This window comes from Squalius cephalus (genome assembly GCF_949319135.1).
Source record: "Squalius cephalus genome assembly, chromosome: 12".
In the NCBI taxonomy this organism is placed as follows: Eukaryota; Metazoa; Chordata; class Actinopteri; order Cypriniformes; family Leuciscidae; genus Squalius; species Squalius cephalus.
In genome coordinates, this window is record NC_137133.1 from 36,385,979 (window position 1) to 36,413,179 (window position 27,201).

A 27,201-nucleotide genomic window follows, 5' to 3' on the forward strand; every position below is an offset into this window, starting at 1 on the left:
AATTAACTCGTTTCAGCTTCTTCTTCTAATGTTCTGCCCACAGAAATGGCGCCGGGTCAGCAAATGCCCGTATGTTGTGACGTCATGTAGGAACTATGTATAGACCAATTTCGAGCCGGCGTCACAGTTACGTCACGGCGTTTCCTGGAGGCAAAACAAAGGGAAAATTGGAGGCGGCCAATACAAACCAGCACAGATTCGGCTACATAATAAGGAGCTTAAATTATTATTGTTATTAAATGTCATCTTGTTGTGTTGTTGGGTGCAAGAATCGGCGGAGTACAGGCTCCAATTTGAAATTGTATCGCATAATGTTTTCAAAATTATTGTGATTATTTGTGAATCATCTATGATTGTGTACATTGTTTTGATTGATTGTGACTAGACGTTTTGAAGAACCTGGTAAGAAAGTGAAATCAAATACATAGTTAAAAAATGAATATGCTGTATCTGGAATTTTTATTTCTAGAAAATATTCACATCATTAAAATTGCACCGTAATGTCACTCTTTACATTGTCGTCTTCTGTCTGGCCGTGGCGCTGGCTAAGCAGAACTGCGGATCGTAGGCTACCACACAAGTCTTGTGACCATTTAGTACAGTTATAGGCATCTAAATATGTATATGCCCTCAGTTTCTCTTTACCCTCGGTTTCTCTATCGGGTAGGTGTAGAAGTCAGGCCACTCAACCGGAGGGAGTGTTGACGTTAATCCTGTCAGATCGTCCATCCATTGAATGAGCGTGTATGCCGGGTCAGCCAATCTGGGATGTCCGTTAAAATTAACTTTTGCAAATAACAATCGCGGTCCTGGACAGTGAGTGACCTTGCACTTTAATATAAAATCGGATTTTCTCCAGTCATTGTTAAAAAACAAGCTAACAAAACTTGCAAACTAACGTTAGTGAAGCGGCCAGAGGGATCGTTCTGCCTCCACCTAAGCTCCGCCCACAAAAAAAACGTCACCATGTTTACCAACTGAAAAGGGGTCTATAACAATTGGCTCGTTTGGACTACAACACGTTTTTTCCAGGCTTTATGAAGTCATAATGTTACTCATTTAAATAATCTCCGGTCACGGTATACGCAACAAATGTGTGCGGCCTGGATGAGCTGCATTAGAGAAGACAGTGTTATTGCTGTCAAAGAGAGTTTTTTCCACCCCGTTTCCAAAACTCATTTGTTTGGCCTTCCTGGAGGCTGACGAACTTAAGAAAGGTTAAAATTTATTTGAAACACTGTTCGTGAACATTATAACCCCAACGTTTATCTGTGCGCTGCATATTCTACGGAGAACAGCTTCCAGAAACTAAGAGAGTACAAAGCAGCTACGCACAAAAGCTTCTCCTGAAACGGTGCCGTTCTCACTTTGTCAGGACAATCTGTTGTTTGTGGATCATAAATTATAAGGATGTCTTCTAATTGGAACTGATAATAGAAAACGCAACTACAAATAATACGTTTTACGTTGTTGCTATTATGTAAACAAAGGGCAAAGCCGTTTGCCTCCGCTCGCCTGCTAGCCAACATTAGTGTTGATGTAGTTTTTACTGTAGCTTTTGTAAGCTATCGAGTTTGTAAGACTGTTCACCGATCTTTAGAAAAATTAACCATTGTTTTGGGATCAATTACTGTTTATATAGCCATCGTTTTCCTTCAAGTATCATGATTAAATGGTGTATAACATCGTATATAAAATGTAAAACTTCATTCGTCCCAAAGGAAAGCATGTTTACACTGTCTGAATCGTTCCCTATACCCTATATAGTGCACCATGTGCCACCGCTTCAGCGTCTATTTATAATGTAGGGGGCGGAGCTTCAGATTTTAGAACATTTGATTGGACAGGAAATCCGATGAAACGCTGACATGCAGAGTGATGTCATCAAACTCAGTGATATTTATTGGCAGAAGTGAAAGACTGTAAGTTTCGAATGCTTATATCTTCTGAATATGAATTTTGTCATTGTTTTGGACATTAGTAAGGCTAACATATTCATACTAAAATCCCTTTCATGATTTCATGGGGACTTCAATAAATGCATTTGAAAATGCATTATTTGTCTTCATAAAGATTATTAAGGGATGCTGAAATGGTTCGATCAATCTTTCGTAACCACTTTCCAGCACTGAAAAGTTCAAACTCCCCACAGCCAATGAGATGTGAAGATCTTCATTTACGGGCGATGTCATAATTGGCCACAAACCAATCACACGTCTCCTTCATAGCTGGAAAAAATAAAAGCACTTTTAATGACTGTTCTTTTGACTACTATAGAAGAACATTTAGTAATTGCTGAAGCGAGAAGTGTAGATTGATCACCTGCTTTGAACGGCGTGAACTTGTAGTCTGGCAGGTATTTGCGTAGTTTGGCGTTACTGGCGGTTTTCTTGAATTGACCGTCTGCTTTACTAGTGTCATGCTGAGAGCGGTTAGTTAAGGGTTAAAGGGTTTGTTCACGCCAAAAGGAAAAACTCTGTCATTCAAGGACTTCTTTTATGATGCATTTTGAAGCTCAGCAGTTCAAGAAAAATCTGTAAAGTCTGCAAATTACCTTATTTTGTGTTCCACAGAACAAAGATTACCGTTCTGTAAAAAAAATTACCCATGAGCATTGAGAAGAGTAATTGTGTGTGAAAGGATACAATCACGTCACCTTTGAAACCCATTGCTTCAACAACAGCGTTCGCAGCATCCTTTATGGACAACTCATCCTCCTCTCCAACTAAAGAAACAGAGAAAGATAAACAAATTAGATATCTCAGATTCATTTAGATTCAGATTTAATTCCTTCATGTGACATTCTGTGTTAATTCCCTTCATCTTTAGGCTAATCAGTTCACATTTATTCGCCTTTTTGAAGTATTATTATGCCGTATCACGATTACTGTTTTCCATCTCCAAAATGAAGACATTTAAAAATTATAGTTAATAGTTTTGTTACACTATTTTAGATCTTGTTTAAGATTTTTTTTTTAATCTTAAAAGGTTAGTTCACCCAAAAAATGAAAATTCTTCCATTAAAGGGGGGGGGGGGGGGGTGAAATGCTCATTTTCACTCAATCTCCTGTTAATCTTGAGTACCTATAGAGTAGTATAGCATCCTTCATATCTCCAAAAAGTCTTTCGTTTTATTATATTTATAAAAGAAAGATAGGCTGTACCGAGTCTTTCCGGAAAAACCTGAGCGTCTGGAGGCGGGCCGTGTGGGCGAAGCCAGAGCCATAGAGAGAATCCGTCGATCTGGGCTTTGTTTATAAAACATTCATCGTCGAAATGCAGGGAACAAACAGTCTACACAACAATCTGCATCCACTGTTCCTAACGCTGGGTTCTTTGGGAAGCTTTCCCTCACATCCAAAAACACACTTTGGAGACACTATGCAGCGCTGCCGATGATTTCCTGTTGAAGCGCGTTGATGTGCGCGGTCTCGCTCTCCTCTGGTCGACGTGTGCGCGGGCGAGCTTTTCCGGGAGAAATGCTCATATAAGGAGTTCCACTCTGGTCTACGTCATTAGATCCACGGTCGAAAAAAAACCAGCCGAAACTTGTACCAACCCGGAAGTAAGATTTTCGGCACAGAAATTCTCCGTTATTCGTCCAAAATATTTTTTAAAAACTTTGGCCATGTTAAGCATGAGAATCCATCTCTTTAACACTGTAAACAACTCTGAATACATGAAACACCATTGTACCCCCCCTTTAATTACTCACCCTCATGTTGTTCCATACCCGTAAGACTTCAGTTCATCTTCAGAACATAAATGAAGATCTTTTTGATGAAATCTGAGAGATTTCTGTCCCTCCATTGACAGCTACGCAACTACCACTTTGACGCTTCAAAAAGGTAAAGAGATCGTGAAATTAATCCGTGTGAATTGAGTGGTTTAGTCCAAATTTTCTGAAGAGACATGATCGCATTATATGAAGAACAGATTGAATTTAGGCTTTTATTCACATATAAACATTAATCAGCGAACATAAGCAGAAGCTCAACCGAACCTGCTTTATGAACAAACCTCTTGCTGAAGCTCAAACGTCCTGCGTAACATGAAAATGAACCTCATTGGTTCTAGCTGAAGCTCAAACGTCCTGCGTAACATGAGAATGAACCTCATTGGTTCTTGTGAAGCTCAAACGTCCTGCATAACACGAGAATGAACCTCATTGGTTCTTGTGAAGCTCAAATGTCCTGCGTAACACGAGAATGAACCTCATTGGTTCTTGCTGAAGCTCAAACGTCCTGCGTAACATGAGAATGAACCTCATTGGTTCTAGCTGAAGCTCAAACGTCCTGCATAACACGAGAATGAACCTCATTGGTTCTTGCTGAAGCTCAAACGTCCTGCGTAACACGAGAATGAACCTCATTGGTTCTTGCTGAAGCTCAAACGTCCTGCGTAACACGAGAATGAACCTCATTGGTTCTTGCTGAAGCTCAAACGTCCTGCGTAACATGAGAATGAACCTCATTGGTTCTTGCTGAAGCTCAAATGTCCTGCGTAACATGAGAATGAACCTCATTGGTTCTTGTGAAGCTTAAACGTGATGCGTAACACGAGAATGAACCTCATTGGTTCTTGCTGAAGCTCAAACGTGATGCGTAACACGAGAATGAACCTCATTGGTTCTTGTGAAGCTTAAACGTGCTGCGTAACACGAGAATGAACCTCATTGGTTCTTACTGAAGCTCAAATGTCCTGCGTAACACGAGAATGAACCTCATTGGTTCTTGCTGAAGCTCAAACGTCCTGCGTAACACGAGAATGAACCTCATTGGTTCTTGCTGAAGCTCAAACGTCCTGCGTAACATGAGAATGAACCTCATTGGTTCTTGTGAAGCTCAAACGTGATGCGTAACACGAGAATGAACCTCATTGGTTCTTACTGAAGCTCAAACATGATGCGTAACACGAGAATGAACCTCATTGGTTCTTGCTGAAGCTCAAACGTCCTGCGTAACACGAGAATGAACCTCATTGGTTCTTGTGAAGCTCAAATGTCCTGCGTAACACGAGAATGAACCTCATTGGTTCTTGCTGAAGCTCAAATGTCCTGCGTAACACGAGAATGAACCTCATTGGTTCTTGCTGAAGCTCAAACGTCCTGCGTAACATGAGAGTGAACCTCATTGGTTCTTGTGAAGCTCAAACGTCCTGCGTAACATGAGAATGAACCTCATTGGTTCTTACTGAAGCTCAAACATGATGCGTAACACGAGAATGAACCTCATTGGTTCTTGCTGAAGCTCAAACGTCCTGCGTAACACGAGAATGAACCTCATTGGTTCTTGTGAAGCTCAAACGTGCTGCGTAACACGAGAATGAACCTCATTGGTTCTTGCTGAAGCTCAAATGTCCTGCGTAACACGAGAATGAACCTCATTGGTTCTTGTGAAGCTCAAACGTGATGCGTAACACGAGAATGAACCGCATTGGTTCTTGTGAAGCTCAAACGTCCTGCGTAACACGAGAATGAACCTCATTGGTTCTTGCTGAAACTCAAACGTCCTGCGTAACACGAGAATGAACCTCATTGGTTCTTGCTGAAGCTCAAACGTCCTGCGTAACACGAGAATGAACCTCATTGGTTCTTGTGAAGCTCAAACGTGCTGCGTAACACGAGAATGAACCTCATTGGTTCTTGCTGAAGCTCAAACGTCCTGCATAACACGAGAATGAACCTCATTGGTTCTTGTGAAGCTCAAACGTGATGCGTAACACGAGAATGAACCTTATTGGTTCTTGTGAAGCTCAAACGTCCTGCGTAACACGAGAATGAACCTCATTGGTTCTTGCTGAAACTCAAACGTCCTGCGTAACACGAGAATGAACCTCATTGGTTCTTGTGAAGCTCAAACGTGATGCGTAACACGAGAATGAACCTCATTGGTTCTTGCTGAAACTCAAACGTCCTGCGTAACACGAGAATGAACCTCATTGGTTCTTGCTGAAGCTCAAATGTCCTGCGTAACACGAGAATGAACCTCATTGGTTCTTGTGAAGCTCAAACGTCCTGCGTAACACGAGAATGAACCTCATTGGTTCTTGCTGAAACTCAAACGTCCTGCGTAACACGAGAATGAACCTCATTGGTTCTTGTGAAGCTCAAACGTGATGCGTAACACGAGAATGAACCTCATTGGTTCTTGTGAAGCTCAAACGTCCTGCGTAACACGAGAATGAACCTCATTGGTTCTTGTGAAGCTTAAACGTGCTGCGTAACACGAGAACGAACCTCATTGGTTCTTGTGAAGCTCAAACGTCCTGCGTAACACGAGAATGAACCTCATTGGTTCTTGTGAAGCTCAAACGTCCTGCGTAACACGAGAATGAACCTCATTGGTTCTTGCTGAAGCTCAAATGTCCTGCGTAACACGAGAATGAACCTCATTGGTTCTTGTGAAGCTTAAACGTGCTGCGTAACACGAGAACGAACCTCATTGGTTCTTGTGAAGCTCAAACGTCCTGCGTAACACGAGAATGAACCTCATTGGTTCTTGTGAAGCTCAAACGTCCTGCGTAACACGAGAATGAACCTCATTGGTTCTTGCTGAAACTCAAACGTCCTGCGTAACACGAGAATGAACCTCATTGGTTCTTGTGAAGCTCAAACGTCCTGCGTAACACGAGAATGAACCTCATTGGTACTTGCTGAAACTCAAACGTCCTGCGTAACACGAGAATGAACCTCATTGGTTCTTGTGAAGCTCAAACGTCCTGCGTAACACGAGAATGAACCTCATTGGTACTTGCTGAAACTCAAACGTCCTGCGTAACACGAGAATGAACCTCATTGGTTCTTGTGAAGCTCAAACGTGATGCGTAACACGAGAATGAACCTCATTGGTTCTTGTGAAGCTCAAACGTGCTGCGTAACACGAGAATGAACCTCACAGGTAATTAATAGAAGAATATTCATTCTTGAGTGAACTAACTCTCTAAATTTGACACCGGTCGAGTACCTGACAGAATGATGGGCTCCACCTCGTCATAATCCCTCAAAACCCACAGAAACAGACGAGCCAGATCCAGAGAGTAGATGAACTGCCGTAGAGGACGACCTGAACCCCAGACCTGCAGAGGTTTACCTTCCTCTACAAAACACACAAACACACGCAACACATTTAACATGTGAACAGAACGCTGCTTGAATGAGGCTCTAGATCATGTGTGTCACACACAGAAAAGTGAAGCCAAAACATTTTGCGTCAGTTCAAATGGGACGCGAGCCAAATAAGTAAATAAATAAATAAATTATACCTTAAAGATGATTTCTGTAATTTTGGGTACTACTCATCACTCTGGCATATGCTCAAGTGTTTGTTTTTCCAATAAGTTTGGTTTTAGTTAGTTATTTAATGCTATAAAAACGGGTGTGAGTCATGATTGACAGCTGTGCTCCATCTCAGGATCACTACAGCTCAGACTCAGGCACAAATGTCAACCGCCATTTCTGGGATATTTTGGCTTCATTTTTCTATGCTCTGTCTGGATTATTGCGGAAAGTTAAACACGTCTCACTCTTTGCCAGGTATGTCTTGTGGATCAATCCTGGAAGCACGTGACCGTCCTCAATGTTGAAGTTGTCATGTGGTCCAAAAACATTGGTGGGGATGACGGCTGTGTATCTCCGACCGTACTTTTCAAAACACGACCTAATGGACAAACACACAATGATTTGTTTCTTTCATTTCATTTATGAAAGCTATTAACAACCATTTTGACCCCAAATCAAATAATGATTCATTTATTTTGACATTATTTTCATGACAATCACACACATTCATCACAAATTCTCATCACTGTCATAAAAATAATAATTCATTATATACATCGAAAAAATTTTTTTCAAAATGCGACAGACATGCTTTCATGTGATACACCCAAGAAAATCTCATGACCAATGAACTTTGACACTGACCTGTTGTGGACATCAATCATGCGTTTGGCGTAGGCATAACCGAAATTAGACTCATGTGGCGGACCGTTGTGGATCTGAAACAGAGCGAGAGAGAAACACGTCTGTATAGATGACAATAAATATGGGACAATACCAAACAAAAAGTGTCTAATCATCATCTCCTCTTGTAGATAATAAACTTGGAGCCCCTCTACAGCGCCCCACAGTTTTCCAGTGTAAATCTGTGGTGAAAAATGGAACTGCAGCGCACTCTAATTGAGAGCCTTTGGGGAATTTGGGGCAGTCTGAAGCTCCAGACCAAGACTATATCAATCCGCTTCAGTTATGTGAATATTCTGCATCAGGTCAGTAACTAGTTGGCATGTCTGTTCTTCGAATCAAATTACTGAACGTTTAAACGTGCTAATGTTAATAGCCTTTATATAGTTCTGTTGTGTTTGTTTTATGTTTGTTCTGAGAATAGAAATACAAAGTTCTGTAATGAAACTCTAGATAGTGCAGGCTAATATGTCCTTAACTCAAACTTGCAATCACATCATTATCTATATGGCACAGCTGATTGGTTCCTGCTGTATCAGTAGCCAATGAACTCGCTGTTCAAACTTCAAATACTTGGTTAGTGTTTGCCTCAGCAGTGCAGTGCTCTTTCAGAAACCCTACACCTTCCCCAGCTCCACCTGTATAGATCAGCTACGGGTAATTCATGTAATGAATTCATGTAATGTTTCATCACCGGACTCGCGCTCGGATTCATGTGGTAAAATCGACGTCATTGTTACTGTCTTTACAGCTCAATCACTGAGCTTAAGGAAGCCTCTGGACAGAGCTGACGTTCAGTTATGGTAATGAGCGTGTAGCTTCCTACAGGTGCTGTATGCCATAGACCAATCACAACAGACTGGGCCGTTTGGCCAATCAGAGCGGGGCAGCTTACGAAAAGGATGGATTTAGAGCATATTAGTACCTCAAAGGTACATATTGGTACAAAACAATTACATATTGGTAAATGGTACATATTATAACCTTTTTTAAAGGGAACTATTATGGCCCTTTTCACAAGATGTAATATAAGTCTCTGGTGTCCCCAGAATGTGTCTGTAAAATTTCAGCTCAAAATACTGATAATATATTATTATAGCTTGTCCAAATTGTCCCTCTTTGGGTGAGAGCAAAAACACGCCGTTTTCGTGTGTGTCTCTTTAAATGCAAATTACCTGCTGCTCTCCGCCCCCTTTCCAGAAGAGGGAGTGGCCTTAACAGCTCGTGCCGATCCTGCGGCAATAACAAATCAGGAGAAGCAATATGACCGACAACGTAAATACAGGTGTTCAGCCCTATATGTATGACCCTGAGTTGGACACAGATGTAGGAGAGACTCTGGCAGTAGCAACAACTTTGAGAATAATAGTTGTGTAACAACACTATGCAGCTCTGAAGAGTCTGTCTGGCAACCAACATCCCAAACAACTTTTTAGCTAAACCTGCTTTGTATTGACCTTTGCTTACAAAGCAGTCTGGTGTCAAATGATAAGTGTAGACATGAACGATTTTAGGTAACTTGAGGGGCACATTCCCATCATAAACGAATTTAATCCACTGCGTCTTCAGTGGCTCAGTGAGATAGGTCTGACTGCAGAACCGCAGAACCATACGTCATAGCAGTGTGAGGACGACAGCGCCAGCCTAACAGTCTGATGCCGGAACCGCATACCATACATATCCACCTTACATATACCATACCTAAACCTACCCATCTCCACCCCCTGACCCCTAAACCCACCCCTAAACCTACCGATCTCCACCCCCTGATCCCTAAACCCACCCCTAAACCTACCCATCTCCACCCCCTGATCCCTAAACCCACCCCTAAACCTACCGATCTCCACCCCCTGATCCCTAAACCCACCCCTAAACCTACCCATCTCCACCCCCTGATCCCTAAACCCACCCCTAAACCTACCCATCTCCACCCCCTGATCCCTAAACCCACCCCTAAACCTACCCATCTCCACCCCTTAGATGCTTTTACCCCGCCCACTTCCGGCATCAGACTGTTAGGCTGGCGCTGTCATCCTCACACTGCTTTGACGTATGGTTCTGCGGTTCTGCAGTTGGTTAATATTGGGCTCAGTTGCCGGGAGTAAATGCTCACTCTTACATCCAACAACAACACACACTACAGCTGCTCCAGCGCGTAGAAAATGGTGGATTGTGTACAGCCCACTGTGGGCGGGTCTATGCTAATAGAGCAGTCGTGGGTGGGGCCTAGGAATTTTGTGACATCACAAAAGGTAGAATCTCCAAATGGATTGTTTTGAGACACTTATTATTATTTATGGGGATTAAAGGAGTGGGTGGATTTTTACCATTATAGGGTGGTTGTGTACAGACTGCTGAATTTTGAAAACACTCAAAAGTTAATTTTGCTTAATAGGTCCCCCTTATAGGGTGGTAGGGCCCTATAATTTCCGCGATCACGGAATCGCGGACGGAATCGCGGAATTGGAAAATTAACGCGGAATCTAGTGTCAACGCGGAATTTCGCGGAATTTTAGATATTTGGAATAAAATTCTGTTTTTGTGTGGGAGAAAAACGTATGTCTGAGGAAAATCGTATATTACTGAAAGAACGAGCAGAGAGAGAGGCCCGGTCGCGCGCGCGTCTTCAAACTGTCTTGCTCTCTCTCACTCCCTCGCGCTTATTAATCTAAATCAATTGAGAATTGACACAATGGTAAAAGATCGGAAGAACGAAGTTTCACGTGGAGTATTCGGATATTTTTTTTTTCCTGAATTAGGCTACCGCTGGGTGTGAATTGTGCAAAAAAAATACTTTTTTACCTTGCCTTCTTCTCTGAAAAGCGTTCCGCCCATTCAGCTGACATAAAAAACACTTTCAATAAACTAAACTAAACCTATCCAATGATGAAACGTTTTCTGTGTTGACAAATCTTGTGCGATGTCCTAACTGCCGGGATAATCACACAACGCGTACAAGTCTGCTAATGATACGTCCGATTCGCGAACTAATGACTCCTTTGAACCGATTCACTTTAATGAATGGTCAAAACAACTGATCTGTCCAACACTGAATCGGTTCGGTGTATAACAAAATCGGTAACACTTTACAATAAGGTTCCATTTATTAAACTCTAGTTAACTAGATCAGTTAACATTAACTATTAATAAAGTGCACTTCTACAGCATTTATTAATCTTTATTAATGTTAATTTCACCATTTAGTAGCCTACATTATTTAAATGAAAAGTTGTATTTATTAACATTAGTTAGCTTAATGCACTGTGTGAAGTAACATAATAAAAATGCAGGGTTAGGGTTAACTAAGATTAACAAAGATTAATAAATACAGTAACAAATGTATTGCTCGTGGTTCATGTTAGTTAGCCTAATACATTCACTAAAGTAAACAAACCAAACCACATTTAACACCTCTTAAAACGAGAATTTTGTTTGTTACCTCAATAAATTTAGGGTCATTCTTATTTTATTTGTGTACATTTTAATCATTAACATTAAAAACACTCTTTTTACGACTAAAATAACAGTAAAGGGTAAAAAAAAAACTGAATTCCCAAAAATTAAAACGGAAAAAACGGAATTTGGGAAAAAATAAAACGGAATTTGGGAAAAAATAAAACGGATTTTATAGGGCCCTAGGGTGGCAGTGACCGCTTTTGTAATGTTTATTCAAAGAGAGTGTGTGTGGTTGTGTGTGTGTGTGTGTGTGTGTGTGAGAGAGAGAGAGTTTACCATGGTCTCATCTATCGGGTAGCTGGTTTTATCTGGGAATATACACGTGGAGAGGCAAGAAACGACCTTCACCACCCCGAACTCATGAGCCGTCTGCAGCACGTTGTCATTGACAAATACATTATTCCTCTGAAAACAAGAAACAAATACGGTCAATGTACAGTTCACTTATTCAACAGTGATATTTACAAGCTTTTATTACATATTTCCAATGTTATTTAATGATAATAATTAATAATTACCCAGAAGTCCAGGTTCTGTCTCATATTTTTGTAGAGCCCGCCCACCATGGCGGCCAAATGAATGACGTGTGTCGGACGATGCTTCTGGAAAACTGATCTCGTCTCTTCAGGGCTCCTGAAACAGCACATGTAAATACGGTTATCATGCAATACAAATAGACAATAAGCAATCAAATAAAAGCTTTCTAAAATCCAGAGAAACATAAATTAATTTATACACTGGCAGTATGGCAATTTTTCTATTTCGTGAATACCACAATATATAAATAACCATGGACGTGGCTAACTCAAGTTTCATGTGTAGGGATGTGTGATATGACGATATGAATTGTGTATCGATAAAGATTATGCTAGATTGTTAATATAGCTATCCGCGCAGTGCAAGACTGCTTAAAGTTTTTACAGGAAAAGAGTAATTAAGAATGTAAAAGACAAACGAGAAAGTAAAGCACGGGTGTTAAAGAGTTCTGGGTGTGCTCCGATACCAATCTTTCATTTGAAAGTCACATTTCTTGGCTGCTAGAGCCAAGATGTGCGAGGTGCAACCCCAGCCTCTCATTGCCCTTGTGTTAGATGACTTGTCTGAGATAGAGCTGACTCCATCCAAATTTGGCCCTGTTCCACGTGGATCCCCCCTATCATACCATTGTCCACCTCCACTGGAAACATCCAGTGACCTTATCCTGCACCACTTGGCTCCTGAATTCCCAGCTCTTCCTCTGGATCAGCATACTTTCTATAACCTGGACTTTGTTCCAACATTGCACCAGTAACTGCACCTACAGTCATTACAAGTGTCACCACAAATGGCCAGTGAAATTGAGAAGGGAACCAGGCAGCAGTCCAAATGTCCTGCGTGGGCGCAGTTACGTCAACCACGGTTAACTGGCAGTCGCTTTCGAGAGGCCTGCTCTTCCTGGGAGGGAAATGCAGATCCAGAGGCTGCAGCAAAGGCCCTTGCTGGCCAAATGATAAGAGGCTCCAGAAAGCAAACTCCTGCAATGGTACGAGGTCTGCAAATGGAGTCAGAAGTCCTGACCAATTATGCTAAATTAATGGTAGTTAATGTGCTGTCGGTTGGATTTGTTATTCCCCCAGAAGCACCACATCTTGGGGCTAGTCCAGATGGTAGGGTCTATGACCCTTCAGAGTCACCGCCGTTTGGACTTGTTGAAGTGAAGAGCACCACAAAACATGATGCTTCGCAGGTTGCGTACCTTAAGAGGGAAAATGGCTATGTCAGGCTGAGGCAGTCACACCGACACTACTGGCAGGTTCAGGGACAATTAGCAGTAACCGTCCTTGAGTGGTGTGACTTTGTCACGGACACTCAGGAAAATGTGGAAAGAATTTGGCGAGATGTTTCATTCATACTCAAAATGAAGGACAAATTAGACCTTTTCTACTACAACACATACATGGATATGTACTTGGAACTGTCCTGGACTCTCAGTAAATGTCTAGAGGTTTCATGTTAATGAACTAATCAATCAATCAGTTAGACCTTTTGTACAACTACACTTACACTATATGTCTTTTAAAATATTTGCTGTAATGGGAATGTTTTTTATTAATCAGTTGCATTTACTCATTCATTATTTTACATGTTCATGAATTAACCTGTATAGTTAATTTATTAATCAGTTAATTAATAATTATCACATTGCCCTGCTAATGCTCATACTTGCCTTACTTACTGGTACTGTAAAAAGAATTGCAATAAATCGGTTGTTTATTCATTTAATGGCTTTTAATGTCAAATTAATTGCTTCTGGTACACAAGGCCCAAAATGATACTGTTCCACTTACAGAAGAGAAAAATGACAAAGAGGCAGTTATACACAACAATGACAAAAAGAGAGCAAACCCAAAACAAGTGTAAGTATGCAACAGCACATGCAATATACTCTCCAGATCTCAGTCTTCTTCAAAAGACAAAGGCCCTTGAAAATTCACCATAACACAACAGTTGTGCCAGATCTGGCTGACAGTGCCCATCATAGTGAGAGGTACAGGTGAGTACCAGATGTGATTGGACTTAATTCTGCCTATTACCCTTTCGACCACTATTCTGAGACGTGCTATCGCTTGTGTCTTCTCAGTATCCTCTCTTGTAAATTGTGCTGAACGCTTGAAGGGTGGAATGATGAGTTTTGCCCCAACACCAGAAAGGAGATCTTCAATGATAAATCCTTTGTCGGCCATCACTTCATCACCTGACTCAAGTAAGGGAAGGATTTCGCTGATCTTTGTTATCTCCTTGTCAGAGATGCTTCCAGTGTACAGCGGCGAGAAGAATGTCACTAAACGATGGGGGGCGACTCCGATCAGTCCCTTCAAGGTTGTCCTGTTTTTGTAGTGGGAGAACGTTTCTGATTGCAGGGTCAGTGAAGAGGGTGCCGCCACAGCAATCTCAGTGCAGTCCAGTATTACACGGACATTGGGACAGTACTTCATGAATTTTCCTGGCATGACGGACTTCACCTTCTCCCTACTCACCCAAAGAGGAAGCGTCCCCAGAATGAAGAAGAGGTAATTGGCCCAGGTGATGGTCACACAGCTCACAGTGGTTACACTTATCTGGAACATGTCAGCAATTACCTGCTCCTTCATGCCAACAGCGACTCGCATACAGTAAATAAGAAACTCGTCAATTAATGGCATGCTACGAGGAGGACTGGGACTGATGTTCTCACTGGTGCCTTCACTTATCCTCTTTGCTTTACTTCAGTAGACCAGTTGAAAGGCAGATGGTGCAATGGACTCCCAGAAGATCTTAAACACACGCTCAGATGGAAATTTGGTGTAAAATCTCATCTGGTCATCTGACGCACAATACCGGCTGAAGAGGTCCGAGGGTGGTAAGGCTTTCTTCAGCTTGGCTTCCAAGTCTTGGATGTAATCCGCTGTCTTGTCTAGCGTACCTGTGGTGATTGAGAATGAATAAATTAATTCAGTCCTTCATTCAATTTAGTGGAATTATAAAGGCTGTGGATAACAGTATTTCTTTTATAATATATATTTATTTTATATATATATATATATATATATATATATATATATATATATATATATATATATTTTTTTTTTTATATAATTATTATATAATAAGTATATAATAATATTATAAAAATATTGTTATTTGTTATATTTTATAATATATAAATTATTATAATAATAATATAATATAAATTATAATAATCTTGTTTATAAAAAATTTATAATCTTATTTATAATGAACAATTAGCCCTATTTACATAAGTGTCAGATTACGTAGCCATAAAGAATCAGCATTACATGACACGTCTTCCTTGACCAAGATGATATCTTGTTTGTCCGGGCTTTGACTACAGTTCAAAATAGTTTAAACATCACGCAGTGTGCACAATTCTGTAAATTTAGGACAGTCCATAAGCCACTGGAATGTCTTACCTGCGGGCGGCGGCGTCGCATAATCATGGTCCAGTTTCAAAACTTTCTTTGATATTTCATTTATCTCAACTCCTGCAGACCTTGACAGCTGCCGTTTTTGGCACCTCTCATACACGGAGTCCCTTTTTCCTTTTGGGGTGAACTCGTTCCAAGGAAAAAGGCTAGGGACAGCATCTGGTTGCAAGCGGCGAACAGTGATCCCTAAAACGTAGTCGTCTTTAGTGAAGTGTCTGCTGCAGACATAAGTGCTCCCCTTTTTTATGGTGAAGTTTGGTCCTTCATCCCGTCGGATAGCCTGAATCCATTTCCATCTAACTTCACCATCAACAGGGAATGAATGGAAAGGCAGATTTGGCTGTTTTTGAGAATAACAAGAACAGCCCGGTACGCTACAATAGCTCTTGCTAGTTGCTTGCGCCATTTGTTTATGTTGCCTTGACTGCGGAGGAAGTAGATTACCATGACGATTGCGTATTTACGGTCACAAATACGGAAGTTGTGAGAAAGGTCTATTAGCCGGTTCTGTCAACACTGCATTGGCTCCCTATTAAACATCTTACACATTTTAAAATCTTGCTGATTACTTACAAAGCACTAAATGGTCTATCTCCCTAGTACTAGAGCGAGCTCTTAACGCATTATAGTCCTTCACGTCTATTGCGATCTCAAAATTCTAGCCAGTTGATAATAATACCTAGAATATCAAAATCAACTGTGTGCGGTAGATCCTTTTTCTATTTAGCACCAAAACTCTGGAACAGTCTTCCTAACTTCGTTCGGGAAGCAGACACACTCTGTCAGTTTAAATCTAGACTAAACACATCTTTTTAACCTGGCTTACACATAACACATTATCAATTTCTATTACTCAAATCAGTTAAATGATTGTTAGACTGCATAAATCAGGTCAACCGGAACTAGGAACACTTACTACAACACCCGATGTACTTGTTACATTGCAAGAAGAATGGCATCTGTTCAGAACGTCTCCCTGTTTATCCTGAGGTTACCTTAGTCATCCATATCCGGGCCGTATCCAGACCAGATGGTGGACCTGTGCCTAGATATGACAACAACGCAGCCCTGAATGTCAGCAGAGACCGTGTCAACTAGACAATCCCCTTTGAAGATCTCGTTGACAGGACAGCCATCGGCACAGATCCTCAACAAAGACCACAAGAACCAAGTCCTCTGTACAGACCTATGACCAACTTCGTCTCCATACTGGCGTGATGAATCTGATCTTCAAGCAAATGGATCTGGATGAAATATTTGAATGCTCCCGGTCCACAATCTGACTTCTGACCTGTAATCAGTGGTCTAGTCTACGTGATACGCAGGTATATGCCGTATACCCACAAGGAAAGGCCAAGGATTTCTGTCTACCCACTTAAAAAAAGCATGAGGATACGTAACAACTTCGTTTTGTGTCAGAACTTTTACACTTTCATTCATAAATTCACCCCGTCTGTGTTTGCGAAGTGACACGGATCGAATCGCGGAATCCATTCACAAATGGAACTTGGCCATTTTGAATGAATAAATCAAAAGTAGGGCCGTACAATGAATCAAATCTCGATGGGACTAGTGTCTGTGAATATTAAAGTTCAAAGAGACTGCAAACCGCGTCTCTGGGAATGAGCGCTCAATGTGTGCTCCACACACACACACACACACACTGAAGCACGCTTGACGCTCGTGGTGTTTTCAGCATTTCGCTGTATTGAGACATGATGTAGGATACACGTGCACTTCATCACAGAGCTGCTATGAGAGAATTCACTTCACGAGAATTTCACCATTTCATTTGATAAAACTATCGTCATTCATTTGTATCATATACAGACAGAAACTGTAATGTCTTTACGACAAGACAATGTCAAAATAAAAGTGTGTGGGGGTGGGGGGGATCACAGTATACTCACTACAAAAAATTAGACTACACCACTGCCTGTAATGCTGCCTGAATCATAATCATACTCTGTTCGTTCGTTGGTCAGAGGAAATCTGGCCCCCCAACTGAGAAAGTATGTCATAATATATGATATGATTGTGTTGTTTAACTGGTGTGACGTCTCATGAGTGTTTGTTCAGGATCTCTTACATGAGATTGGCATCTTTGGATGAGAGGAATATCCACTCTTCTCCTTCTCTCGCTTCACCCTCTTTCACCACTCGCTCTATCGCTCGTCCCACCAGTCCACTGCCACCCGTCACCAACACACGCATCGGCCCGTCCATCTGAAAGAGAGAGAGAGATGAGGATCGAAGAACACTTCAGGGGTTAACTAATGTGTAAATACAGGAACTACTGTAAATAATCAAGTATCTAGTATCGAGTATTTGAAGAAGAATTCCAGCAAGACCACAACAAATCAAATGCAGTATCTATGTTACACATCTATGTAGTCTTCTAAGTGTGTTCAGAGATAATGACCAAGACAAAGACTACAAGTGATGGTTGACCAATAGTAGAAAAAGAGCAGAAACAACCACATCTGTAGTTGTAGTAATTCTCTTTCAGCAGAATATGTGAGTGCAGTGACACACCTTTTATTATACGAGTGCACTATTTGGATTCAGTGTCTTTTAGCTGGATTTTCCCAGCTAACTGGTATTCCAGTCTCAAACTGAAGTTTCAGTTTCCAGCTCATTTCCCTCAGCGGCCATCTTTGAAACGCCTCTCGGGCTTGCAAGTGCAGCTCCTTTTCACATTTTCAATGTGAAAGTGCCCAAGGAGCAATCGCTCGGCAAGATTGCCCATCAACATTGCTCAAAAAGTTGCCCTGTGTATCATCACCTTAACGGCAGCTACAGTGACTTTACCAATCGGCGATTGGCTCTTACTTAGAAGGCGGAACTTATTTCGCCATATTGAGCATTGCACTTTTCCCCATTCAAAACAATTTGAGTAACGCATCTTGTGTTATTCTATAGTCTTTGCTAATGTTCTGGCAAGGTTCTCTCAAAGTAATGAGCAAACGTTCTTTCAGTAACATTAATATAATGTTTGTTCAAAGTTATCTGGTCTTTAAAATCTTTCTCAAAACGTCAGCACAAAAACATCTTTTGTGGATGGACACATAAATAGGTAAAAAAGGGTTTCAAAACATTTTTAAAAATAGACGTTTTGAACATTCAGAGAACACAACTTTTCATAACTTCATGGAAATGTTAACAAAACATTCTTAAATCACATGTCTGTTAGCTGGGTTGACAGCAAGTTCCTAAATGTGCATGAAACAAAAAAACAGGCACTTATGCTTTCATTATCAAGTTATTAACTGTATTATTGAACAAGCTCTTCTCAATACATTTGTTATTGTACAAACTGCTTATGATTATGCTTTTTTGGCATTTTAGAGTTTTCAAATCCTTAAATGTTTTTTCAACAATCTTGTAAGTTACAGTGCTATGCATAAGTTTAGACACATGCTAAAGTTGACTAAAAGAGGAATAAAAAAATCATCTTTTGGAAATTGAACTTAATGCCTTAAAAAAATTAGGAAAAATCCAACCTTTAAGGACACCAATTTTCTTTGTGAATGAATAACATATCGTAAATAAATAAATGTTCTTCCTTAAAATACAGGGTGCATAATTTTGGACACCCCTATGTTAAATTCCCATAGAGGCAGGCAGATTTTTATTTTTAAAGGCCAGTTACTTCATGGATCCAGGATACTATGCATCCTGATAAAGTTCCCTTGGCCTCTGGAATTAAAATATCCCCACATCATCACATAGCCTTCACCATACCTAGAGATTAGCACATATTTTGCTTTTAGCCCTTTAACCCTTCCATGGGACTAATCTGATACATTACATTTCCTAATCCATCGTATTTTTGTCTCCACAGCTCACAATGAACTAGGCTACTACACCGCTGAAACCGGTAAAGCAAGTTTAACCACAGACACTCGCGGCACAGGCGGTTGTTGGAAAATAAGTTGGAAGTATCTAATCACACCAGTTTTCAGGCTTTGTTAAACAAAGCTCAAAATACTGAACTGAACGACCTCGAACACGCAACCATAAGGCCTACGACACACTGGCCTCGTAGCGTGAGCGTAGCGTTTCTGTTGCGTGTCACCTGTGTGGCGTTTTCCATGCCTTTGCACACCAGAAACGAGTCTGACACGGCGCTGCTTATGGCAAGCCGTTTTAACTTTTATTCATTTCCAGGATATGAATTCTTTGATATCAAAAATGCAATTGTTGATATCAAAAATGTAATTGTATTTTCACTAGTGAAATGTCACCATAGGCTGCCATTCAAAATCAATTGTTGATATCAAGAATTGATTTCTTACTAGTAGAAATATAATTTTTAAATGAATAAAAGTTAAAACGGCTTGCCATACGCTGCTGCTGTTAGGTAACATCTGATAAGCCTCGTTGGTGATTTAGGCCGGCGACACAGTGGCTGGTGGCATGAGCGTGTCACCTGTGTGGTGTTTTCTATGCCTTTGCACACCAGAAACCTGTCTGACACGGCGCTGCTGCTGCTAGGTAACATCTGATAAGCCCCATTGGTGATTTAGGCCGGCGACACACTGGCTGCGTGGCGTGACCGTGTCAGCAACACATAACGTGATAAGCCTCATTGGTGATATATTCGACATATGGGGAGAGAGTTGTGGAAGGCCTATACTTCATGTTAAACATAAATATATGCAGCAAAGACAACGTCGGCAGTATTGACGGCAAAATAGGCTACAGAATATTTCGTTCTGTATTGACAGGTGCAATATTTGAAAATCGATCATTTTTTATTATTTTTTAATTACATTTATATCTGCATTTTGACTTTCAAACATCAAAATGTCATTTATTAATATGTATTCGTGTCAAAATGACCTATAAACATCTTTTCCTATTCTATTTTGCCTGGAAACGCTTGCAACGCTTCCGTGAAAAATAGGCGTCGGTTCTGTTACTAGCATGCACGCGTTTCCGCGCCTGGGAGCCGAAATAAGAACGGACTCGCCACGCAGCCAGTGTGTAGCCGGCCTAACGATGAATCAATGACACACACTGTGAAACTGGTCAAACGGAAACTGATCACAGTCAAAACTAATTCAAAATTGAACATACACGTGACGCACTCCTTGTAAAGTTAACCCATTACTGCTGAGGTATCAGTATGATTAAAAAAACACAATGTACAGTCAAAAAATACAATGAATGTGAAGAACTTCTTTTGAGCTTAAAAAATTAATCATTTTCTACAGCTTAAACAACTGCTAATCGAACAAACCCTCACATCTGATGAATTGTGTATTAGATTGTGTATTAATTCTCTTAATAACTAATAAATTACCTGCTCTCTGGCTGTTGCTCTGTGAGTTCTGAAGAAATGGTAAAAAAAAGTATCTAGCTTATTAGTTTGTGTACCTACACACACCTACCAGGGGCGGAGCCAGTCATTGAGAACATTCAGGGCTTAGCCCAAATGTAGTTTGTCCATGGACTGACTTAAAAGGAAGAAAATGTTGTACGTTTTTAAGGTTAAATGCATCAATCTGGTGCACTTTGAGCCTCAAAAATAAGAGTTCTAACCCATGTACAGTGTGCAAACTGAACATTAAAGAGGGCTCAAACATCTTTTTAGTTGTGTTATAGAGTCTCCGTCTACATTAGCTTACGTTGACACTGGTGTTTTAGGATGCCAAACAATTATTACAATAATATAATAAATATTTATATAATTATTCCTATGACTGTAATATCCAAACAGCTGATTGTAAAACAAATGTACTGTAAAATAAATGAAAATGAATAATTCATACTTTAAACTACAGGCTATAATGGAAATCACAGTACTTTTGTCCTAATTTCTTCTTGTAACGAAACAGGGGAATCAAGGAAGGCAGACAGAGATGAGGATCCAAGTGACGTGGAGTTTAATGAAATGAACAAACGAATACTGGGAAACAAGGTCCACGAGGAACCGCAAACATCTACATCTAACAACGACTGACAAAGTAACAAGGGAAACACCAGGGCTTATATACACACACACCAGGGAAACAATGGCCGTTTCTCAATATGGGTTGTTGTGGACTTGTGAAACGTCATCAGTCGCTGCCCAAGTACTGTCCCAATACACAAGTTTGCATTTTGGCAAGAATGGTTAAAAATCCCGGAAGTGTTCGTGACACGCCCATTTTACCGAGGATGCATCGGTTGGTAACTTGTCAAGTCAAGTCAAGTCAAGTTTATTTATATAGCGCTTTTCACAACACAGGTTGTATCAAAGCAGCTTCACAGTATTAAATTAAAACAATACATCAATGTTTGTTTCTAGTGGAACGTCCACATTTGGTAATGCTGATCAATAGTATCGTTGATTGATTAATTAAATTAAATATCCCCAAATATCCCCAACTGAGCAAGCCAAAGGCAACTTGTGTGTACTTGACGGCAGAAATATCCCAGCATTCATTTCGGCATTCGAGGAAAGAGAGGCAGGTCAATACAGCAAGGCGTTTTTCTACAATTTCGTACGCTATTTCATCACTAAATTCACTTCTGAGAACATTTGATGCGAGAAAAATCAACTGTGTAGATTTCAAATATTGGCATTTTTACGAAAATTTATGGCGAATCGAAAATGTGCTCAAACGTTTTCGGAAGTGAGAATCTCCATAAGCGTAGCTTTATTGTTATGAATATACATTACATTGTAGTGTACAGTTGTAGAGTAATCCCTTGAGCTGAGGGTAGGCTTGGGCGATAAAGCCTGGCTGTTATCGTCAATAATTCTAGTTATGTTTGGGTACTGCAGACGGCGTCTGTGCGGGGGTATTATTGCGCAATACCAGCAAGAACACATCGTCTCAAACTGTCAGCAGCGTTCTGTGTGCTCGTCACCTTGTGAGTTCATTCTTCCAAGAACAACTAGCAAGAGCGTTCTCCCCAAGAACACAAGTCCGTTCTTTGCATTCTTGGTTTTGAGAAACACTCAGAGTTAACAAGATAACGAGGGGTGGCTAATAGGAAACACCTGGGGAAAACTAATCAACAAGAAAAACTACAAAGGACTACAAAATATGGCACATAACAGGAAACAAGTCCACACAAGACATGAGTCATGACACTTCAACTTGCAAGAGATAAACCCTTGAGCTTTCATTTTGGAGAAAACTAACACTAGATCACCAGCTGATCGCGTGAGCAAAGTGCGCACTTCTCTTTCAGACTGATCTCATGAAATGGCGTATGTATGACACGCCAATTCGTATTTCCATTTTTGGCGTGTTATCAACACGCATAATCGCTTTTCAGCGTGTTTATCAACGCCGTTGATTTACGTTACATTACTGTATATAAATATATATGACCTACCCCAACCGCGTCCCTAAACCTACCCATCACTCGGGTTAATACCATTTATGAGTGTTCCCCTACCATACTAGGAAAAAAAATATTGCTCCCCAGATGTAGATATACATTTTCCTCCGTTTCGCTCGGACATTTAACGGCGTAGGCTACACATACACGCGGAATCACTCGGACGTTTAACGGCGTACACATACACGCGCGTGGACATACACGCGGAAAGCTCAAAATGCGTATAAATAACACGCCACTTGACTTGAAAGTGGCGTGTATGTTTACGCAAAGTCATGATGTCATGTTGTCTCTTTAAAACACACAGCACAAACAGACTGCCTATGAACTGAATTAAATCACTGTCTTTTGCTGATAAGGCACAAAGCCATATCACGGTTTTGATTTTAGTTTGTTGGCAAAATACGACATTAGATCGGTTCATTATGAAACAGTGGCGGCACAGGGTCATTAATGGGAAACACTGAATGAATGTTTAAGCTTATAAAATGTGCTAAAGTTGAGTAATATTATATCATAAATCATAACAAAAACCGTTCAACCGGACAGACTGTGTGCGTGAACTCGCTGTCAGAGAGAAGAGAGAGAGAAAGCGCTGCCGGTGTCATGAGAGATGGGGCCCTCCCTCAAAGTCGGGTCTCCCCAAAACTGTCAGTTAATGATTATCCTAAGAGTATATACTAATTATATTATTAATGTAAATACACACATCTTACTAAATAATGTGTGCGAAAACACATTAGTGCATAATAAAACCAATTGAACGTAATTTCTTACACATGATTAACTGCGCATTAATAAATAAATAATAATAATAGCTATGCTAGTATATAAGCTAACTAATACAGACATAAGTTAGTCGTAGGCTATAGACCTTATGCGCCAGAGAAACGAGGGCGCCGCCATCTTTAGAATATTGTCTTTGAACTTCCGTTTTTGCGGTCGCTCTGTATATTTCTATGGCATTGCTGTCCAGGAGTAATTAGCTTTTGAAGTGGATTTACTTAATGTAAAGTTAACGAAAGTTATCATGAGGATTGTAATGTTTAAATGTCAGTCGACCGGGAAGATTTTAAAACGAGCTGTTCATTCATAAATATGCAAGATCGCTGTGAAAATACAGACCGGATGTCAAAAGACAACGAGCGCAGCGCTGAAAAGGGGCGGGGCTACATAAGGTCTATAGACACCTGAAACAGGTAAAGCAAGTTTCACTCCCTGTAGAGTCAAACCATCACTGCAGAAGTATCAGTATGACCCAAAAACACAATAACATACTGACAAAAATATACATCTTAAATGCCTTATAATACTTTTCATCAATGAATGTCTGATGAGACCATCATTTATGAAATTACATCTGATGAACCGTTTATTAGATTGTGTTAATGCATTACTTGCTCTGTGAGTTATGAGGAAATGGTAAATCATTTTTCCAGCTTATTGGTTTATGTTACACACACACTCCTACATTTAAGGACGGTATTCTGAAGTATTCAGTGTCTGATATTTCCGGTTACACTGAGCGGAGCTTACATGCATATTCTCCTGTTTCATTTTAAAAACTAGAGGAGCAAGACCATTTAAGATCTAAGAAACAAGTAGGCCTACTAAATCAACAAATTGAATAAAATGTTCCCAACTCAAAAAAGAAAACTCTGTTAAAACACTACAATGATGAAAACTATTTGGCATTTTATCTAAGATCTCAAGAGCTTGTTTTTTAAACACTAAATTAAATGTCACAACTTTCTTCACGTGTTTCTTTAAAAGAAAGCTGAGAATCTATTATTATTCCTAAATATTGACCGACCTCAAGTTTCTGTCCCTGGACAAACACTTCTGCTTTTATATTGTAATTTGCCCTTTTAGTAAAAAAAAAAACCAAACATACAAACTGTTTTATTGACATTAAGATATAAACATTATTTAGTAAGCCTCTGTTCGATCCATCATAGAAGTCCATTTCTTTTTAACACCCACCAGGGCAGGCGACAAATGCGAGAGAAAAAATTCACTTTGGCGAATTGAGATGTACCTATAGTCTTTGGGTAAACTCTAGACTACAAAAGGGTAATTACAAGCTTTCAATCCACACAGCACCACCCTAAAAAGATTTACCACACACTAACACTGTAGAACTGTTGCATCATGGTATTTTATTAATCTTACTATTAGCTTTAAATGAAACATTAGGTAATATGAAGGCAATATTAGTCACTTTTAGATTATTTTTTCCCCCACATGTGTTTAAGTTTTTTCATTACAAATACCATAGTTTAGGTCTATTCTTAATATTACTTTAATGTTTTTGTTATTATAGAAACCATAAAACCAAGGTAATGAGGAGCATGTTTTTGCCTGTGCCCTGATCTTACAGTTAAACTCTGGATTCTGTCCAAGAACCCTTAATGCGGTCAAGTGAGGTCTATGCAAAATGAAAGAAGTCTTCTGATATGCAAAAAAACAAAAAAAGCAATACAAGCTGTGGCTGCATGACAGGGGTAAGGGATGAAAAGTAGCGGTTATTGTCAATGTACAGGAAACCCAAGGTACTGCAGATTCAGTGTCTCTTACCACAGTAAATGTTGTGCTATCAGTTAACATTACCTTTAGCCTGACGTCGTCATGCTCAGATTCTAGTCAGAATGTGAGTCTCTGCTCCATTGGGCTGTGATTATGGGGTGTGTTTCAACCGAACCAGGAAGGAAAATACCTCTGCACTCAATTGGATAGACCTACAACCAATCAGAGCAAAGGAGTAAGTGACGTATGTTCTTCATTCATCTTTCCGATCGACAAATGCCTTGATTGCGGTTCTCTGTTCCTCTTTTAAAATTAATGTGCTGTCGATATCTTCTATAACAGATGCGATGGCGGAATCTACACATGATGTTTCATAAATAAAGTTCAGGAGGAGCACGTTCAAATAATCAATCCAATCAACTTGTCATCAAACAATTACCATGTCTACCCTATCAGCATGAGAGGAAGCATATATTTATTCACTCTGTCAACTCACCTAACATTCCTTGAGTTTTCAGCATCCCTCCACTCACTCTCGACTTGTTCTTCCACAGCCTGGAATACGGGGGGAGTACTTTGGGTTCGGGCCGAATACCGAGCCCGGAGCCTCTCCTCGGACAGCACGCCAAATATGCACTTATATCTGACTTATTTGCAAGTGTGAAATCTCAATTCTCCAGCAGCAGTTATCTTTGTTGTAAACGAATTCAACCCAAGCGCTCTTTGGTGACATGGATGATTACGTTACTGTTGATCATCTGTCCATCATCGTATAAAGCCCGCCCTGACAATAGAGAGCCTAAGTCCCTCCCCTTCCGGTGGAACACCATGGGGCCTTATTTAGGAAAAATATTGTATGGTAGTCAATGGCGAGAGACAACAAATATTTTGATCTCGTTTGAATTGTGCCCTGATTTACACATATGATGTTTGTCAATTTAAAAGATACATTTTAAAGTCAAGAAAGTCGCAGTTTGATGTAAAACTGTTGAGGTATAAGACTGTGAAAATACGTAATTACAAAGACTACAAACCCAAAAGGCGCACATGTGACGTCATACCTTTTCTATCAATGAATGAAGCTAACTTTACTGAAGCTGTCTGTCATTTTTTCCGTTATAATCGTAACGTTACGCCGTCATGCCTGAGTGTTTTGTATCAGACTGCACACATACGAGCAACGGACGGTGACGTACATATAATAGTGCGAGACGAGAGATGTAGTTCATTGAGCGATTTTTACATAAAACTAAATGTTACTCTTCTGTTTTATGACAAACTGCGACTTTCTTGACTTTCATAATTATCTTTTAAATTGACAAACATCATATGTGTAATTCAGGGCACAGTTCAGACGGAATAAAACAGATAAGTTGTCTCTCGCCATTGACTACCATACATAATTTTTCCGAAATAAGGTCCCATGAGCCGGAAGCGGAGGGGAGGGACTTAGGCTCTCTATTTGATTGATCCGAGCAGCTTTGGTTCGGGCATAATAGCTCCACAACGGATCAAGTCCAGACCGAACTTCCCGACCTAAAAATGTTGTGGGCGGGGCTAAGTTCGGCTGGCATCCAGGCTACATTACCTTATTTTGTCATTGCAAACTGTCATGACCTGTCTTGTATCAGCCAGGAGGCAGAAAGAGGAAGGAGTTTAATAAGATCATTCAAGCGCAAGAAGACGCAAAAGAAAACTGAATTCGGCAATCGCACATCCAAAGCGTGCACAAATTGCCGCCTCTCAGATAATGGGCAAATAATGAATTTAGTTCTCTTTCGCGTCGTCTTGTATTTGAAAGAACAAATATACACAAATTATGTCAAGATATCCTCGTAAACACAGTATAGGTTTGGGTTTTAAGGGTTCTTTTGGGTTCTTGGAATTCTGATTTTCTATTATCTTAAAATATTAAAATAATTCTGTATATAAAAAAGACATTAAACAACA

General features: G+C 40.2%; 1 protein-coding gene across 2 annotated transcripts; it reads right to left on the minus strand.

Moving 5' to 3' along the window:
• Nucleotides 1-1,543: 1,543 nt before the first annotated feature.
• Nucleotides 1,544-20,772, minus strand: LOC307168280 (GDP-L-fucose synthase-like). 2 transcript variants are annotated; one of them, XM_079888044.1, is made up of 10 exons: nucleotides 20,693-20,772; nucleotides 17,474-17,610; nucleotides 11,938-12,052; nucleotides 11,696-11,824; nucleotides 7,925-7,998; nucleotides 7,525-7,658; nucleotides 6,966-7,097; nucleotides 2,646-2,725; nucleotides 2,323-2,422; nucleotides 1,544-2,228 (listed from the first exon to the last, which is right to left on the minus strand). In XM_079888044.1, exons 2-10 carry the CDS (start codon nucleotides 17,608-17,610, stop codon nucleotides 2,173-2,175), a joined length of 957 nt encoding a protein of 318 aa, XP_079744170.1. In that variant the 5' UTR covers nucleotides 20,693-20,772; the 3' UTR covers nucleotides 1,544-2,172. The 2 variants fall into 2 exon arrangements, with proteins under 2 accessions (XP_079744170.1, XP_079744171.1); XM_079888045.1 differs by lacking the exon at nucleotides 20,693-20,772 and adding an exon at nucleotides 17,920-18,627.
• Between the last annotated feature and the right edge of the window lie 6,429 nt (nucleotides 20,773-27,201).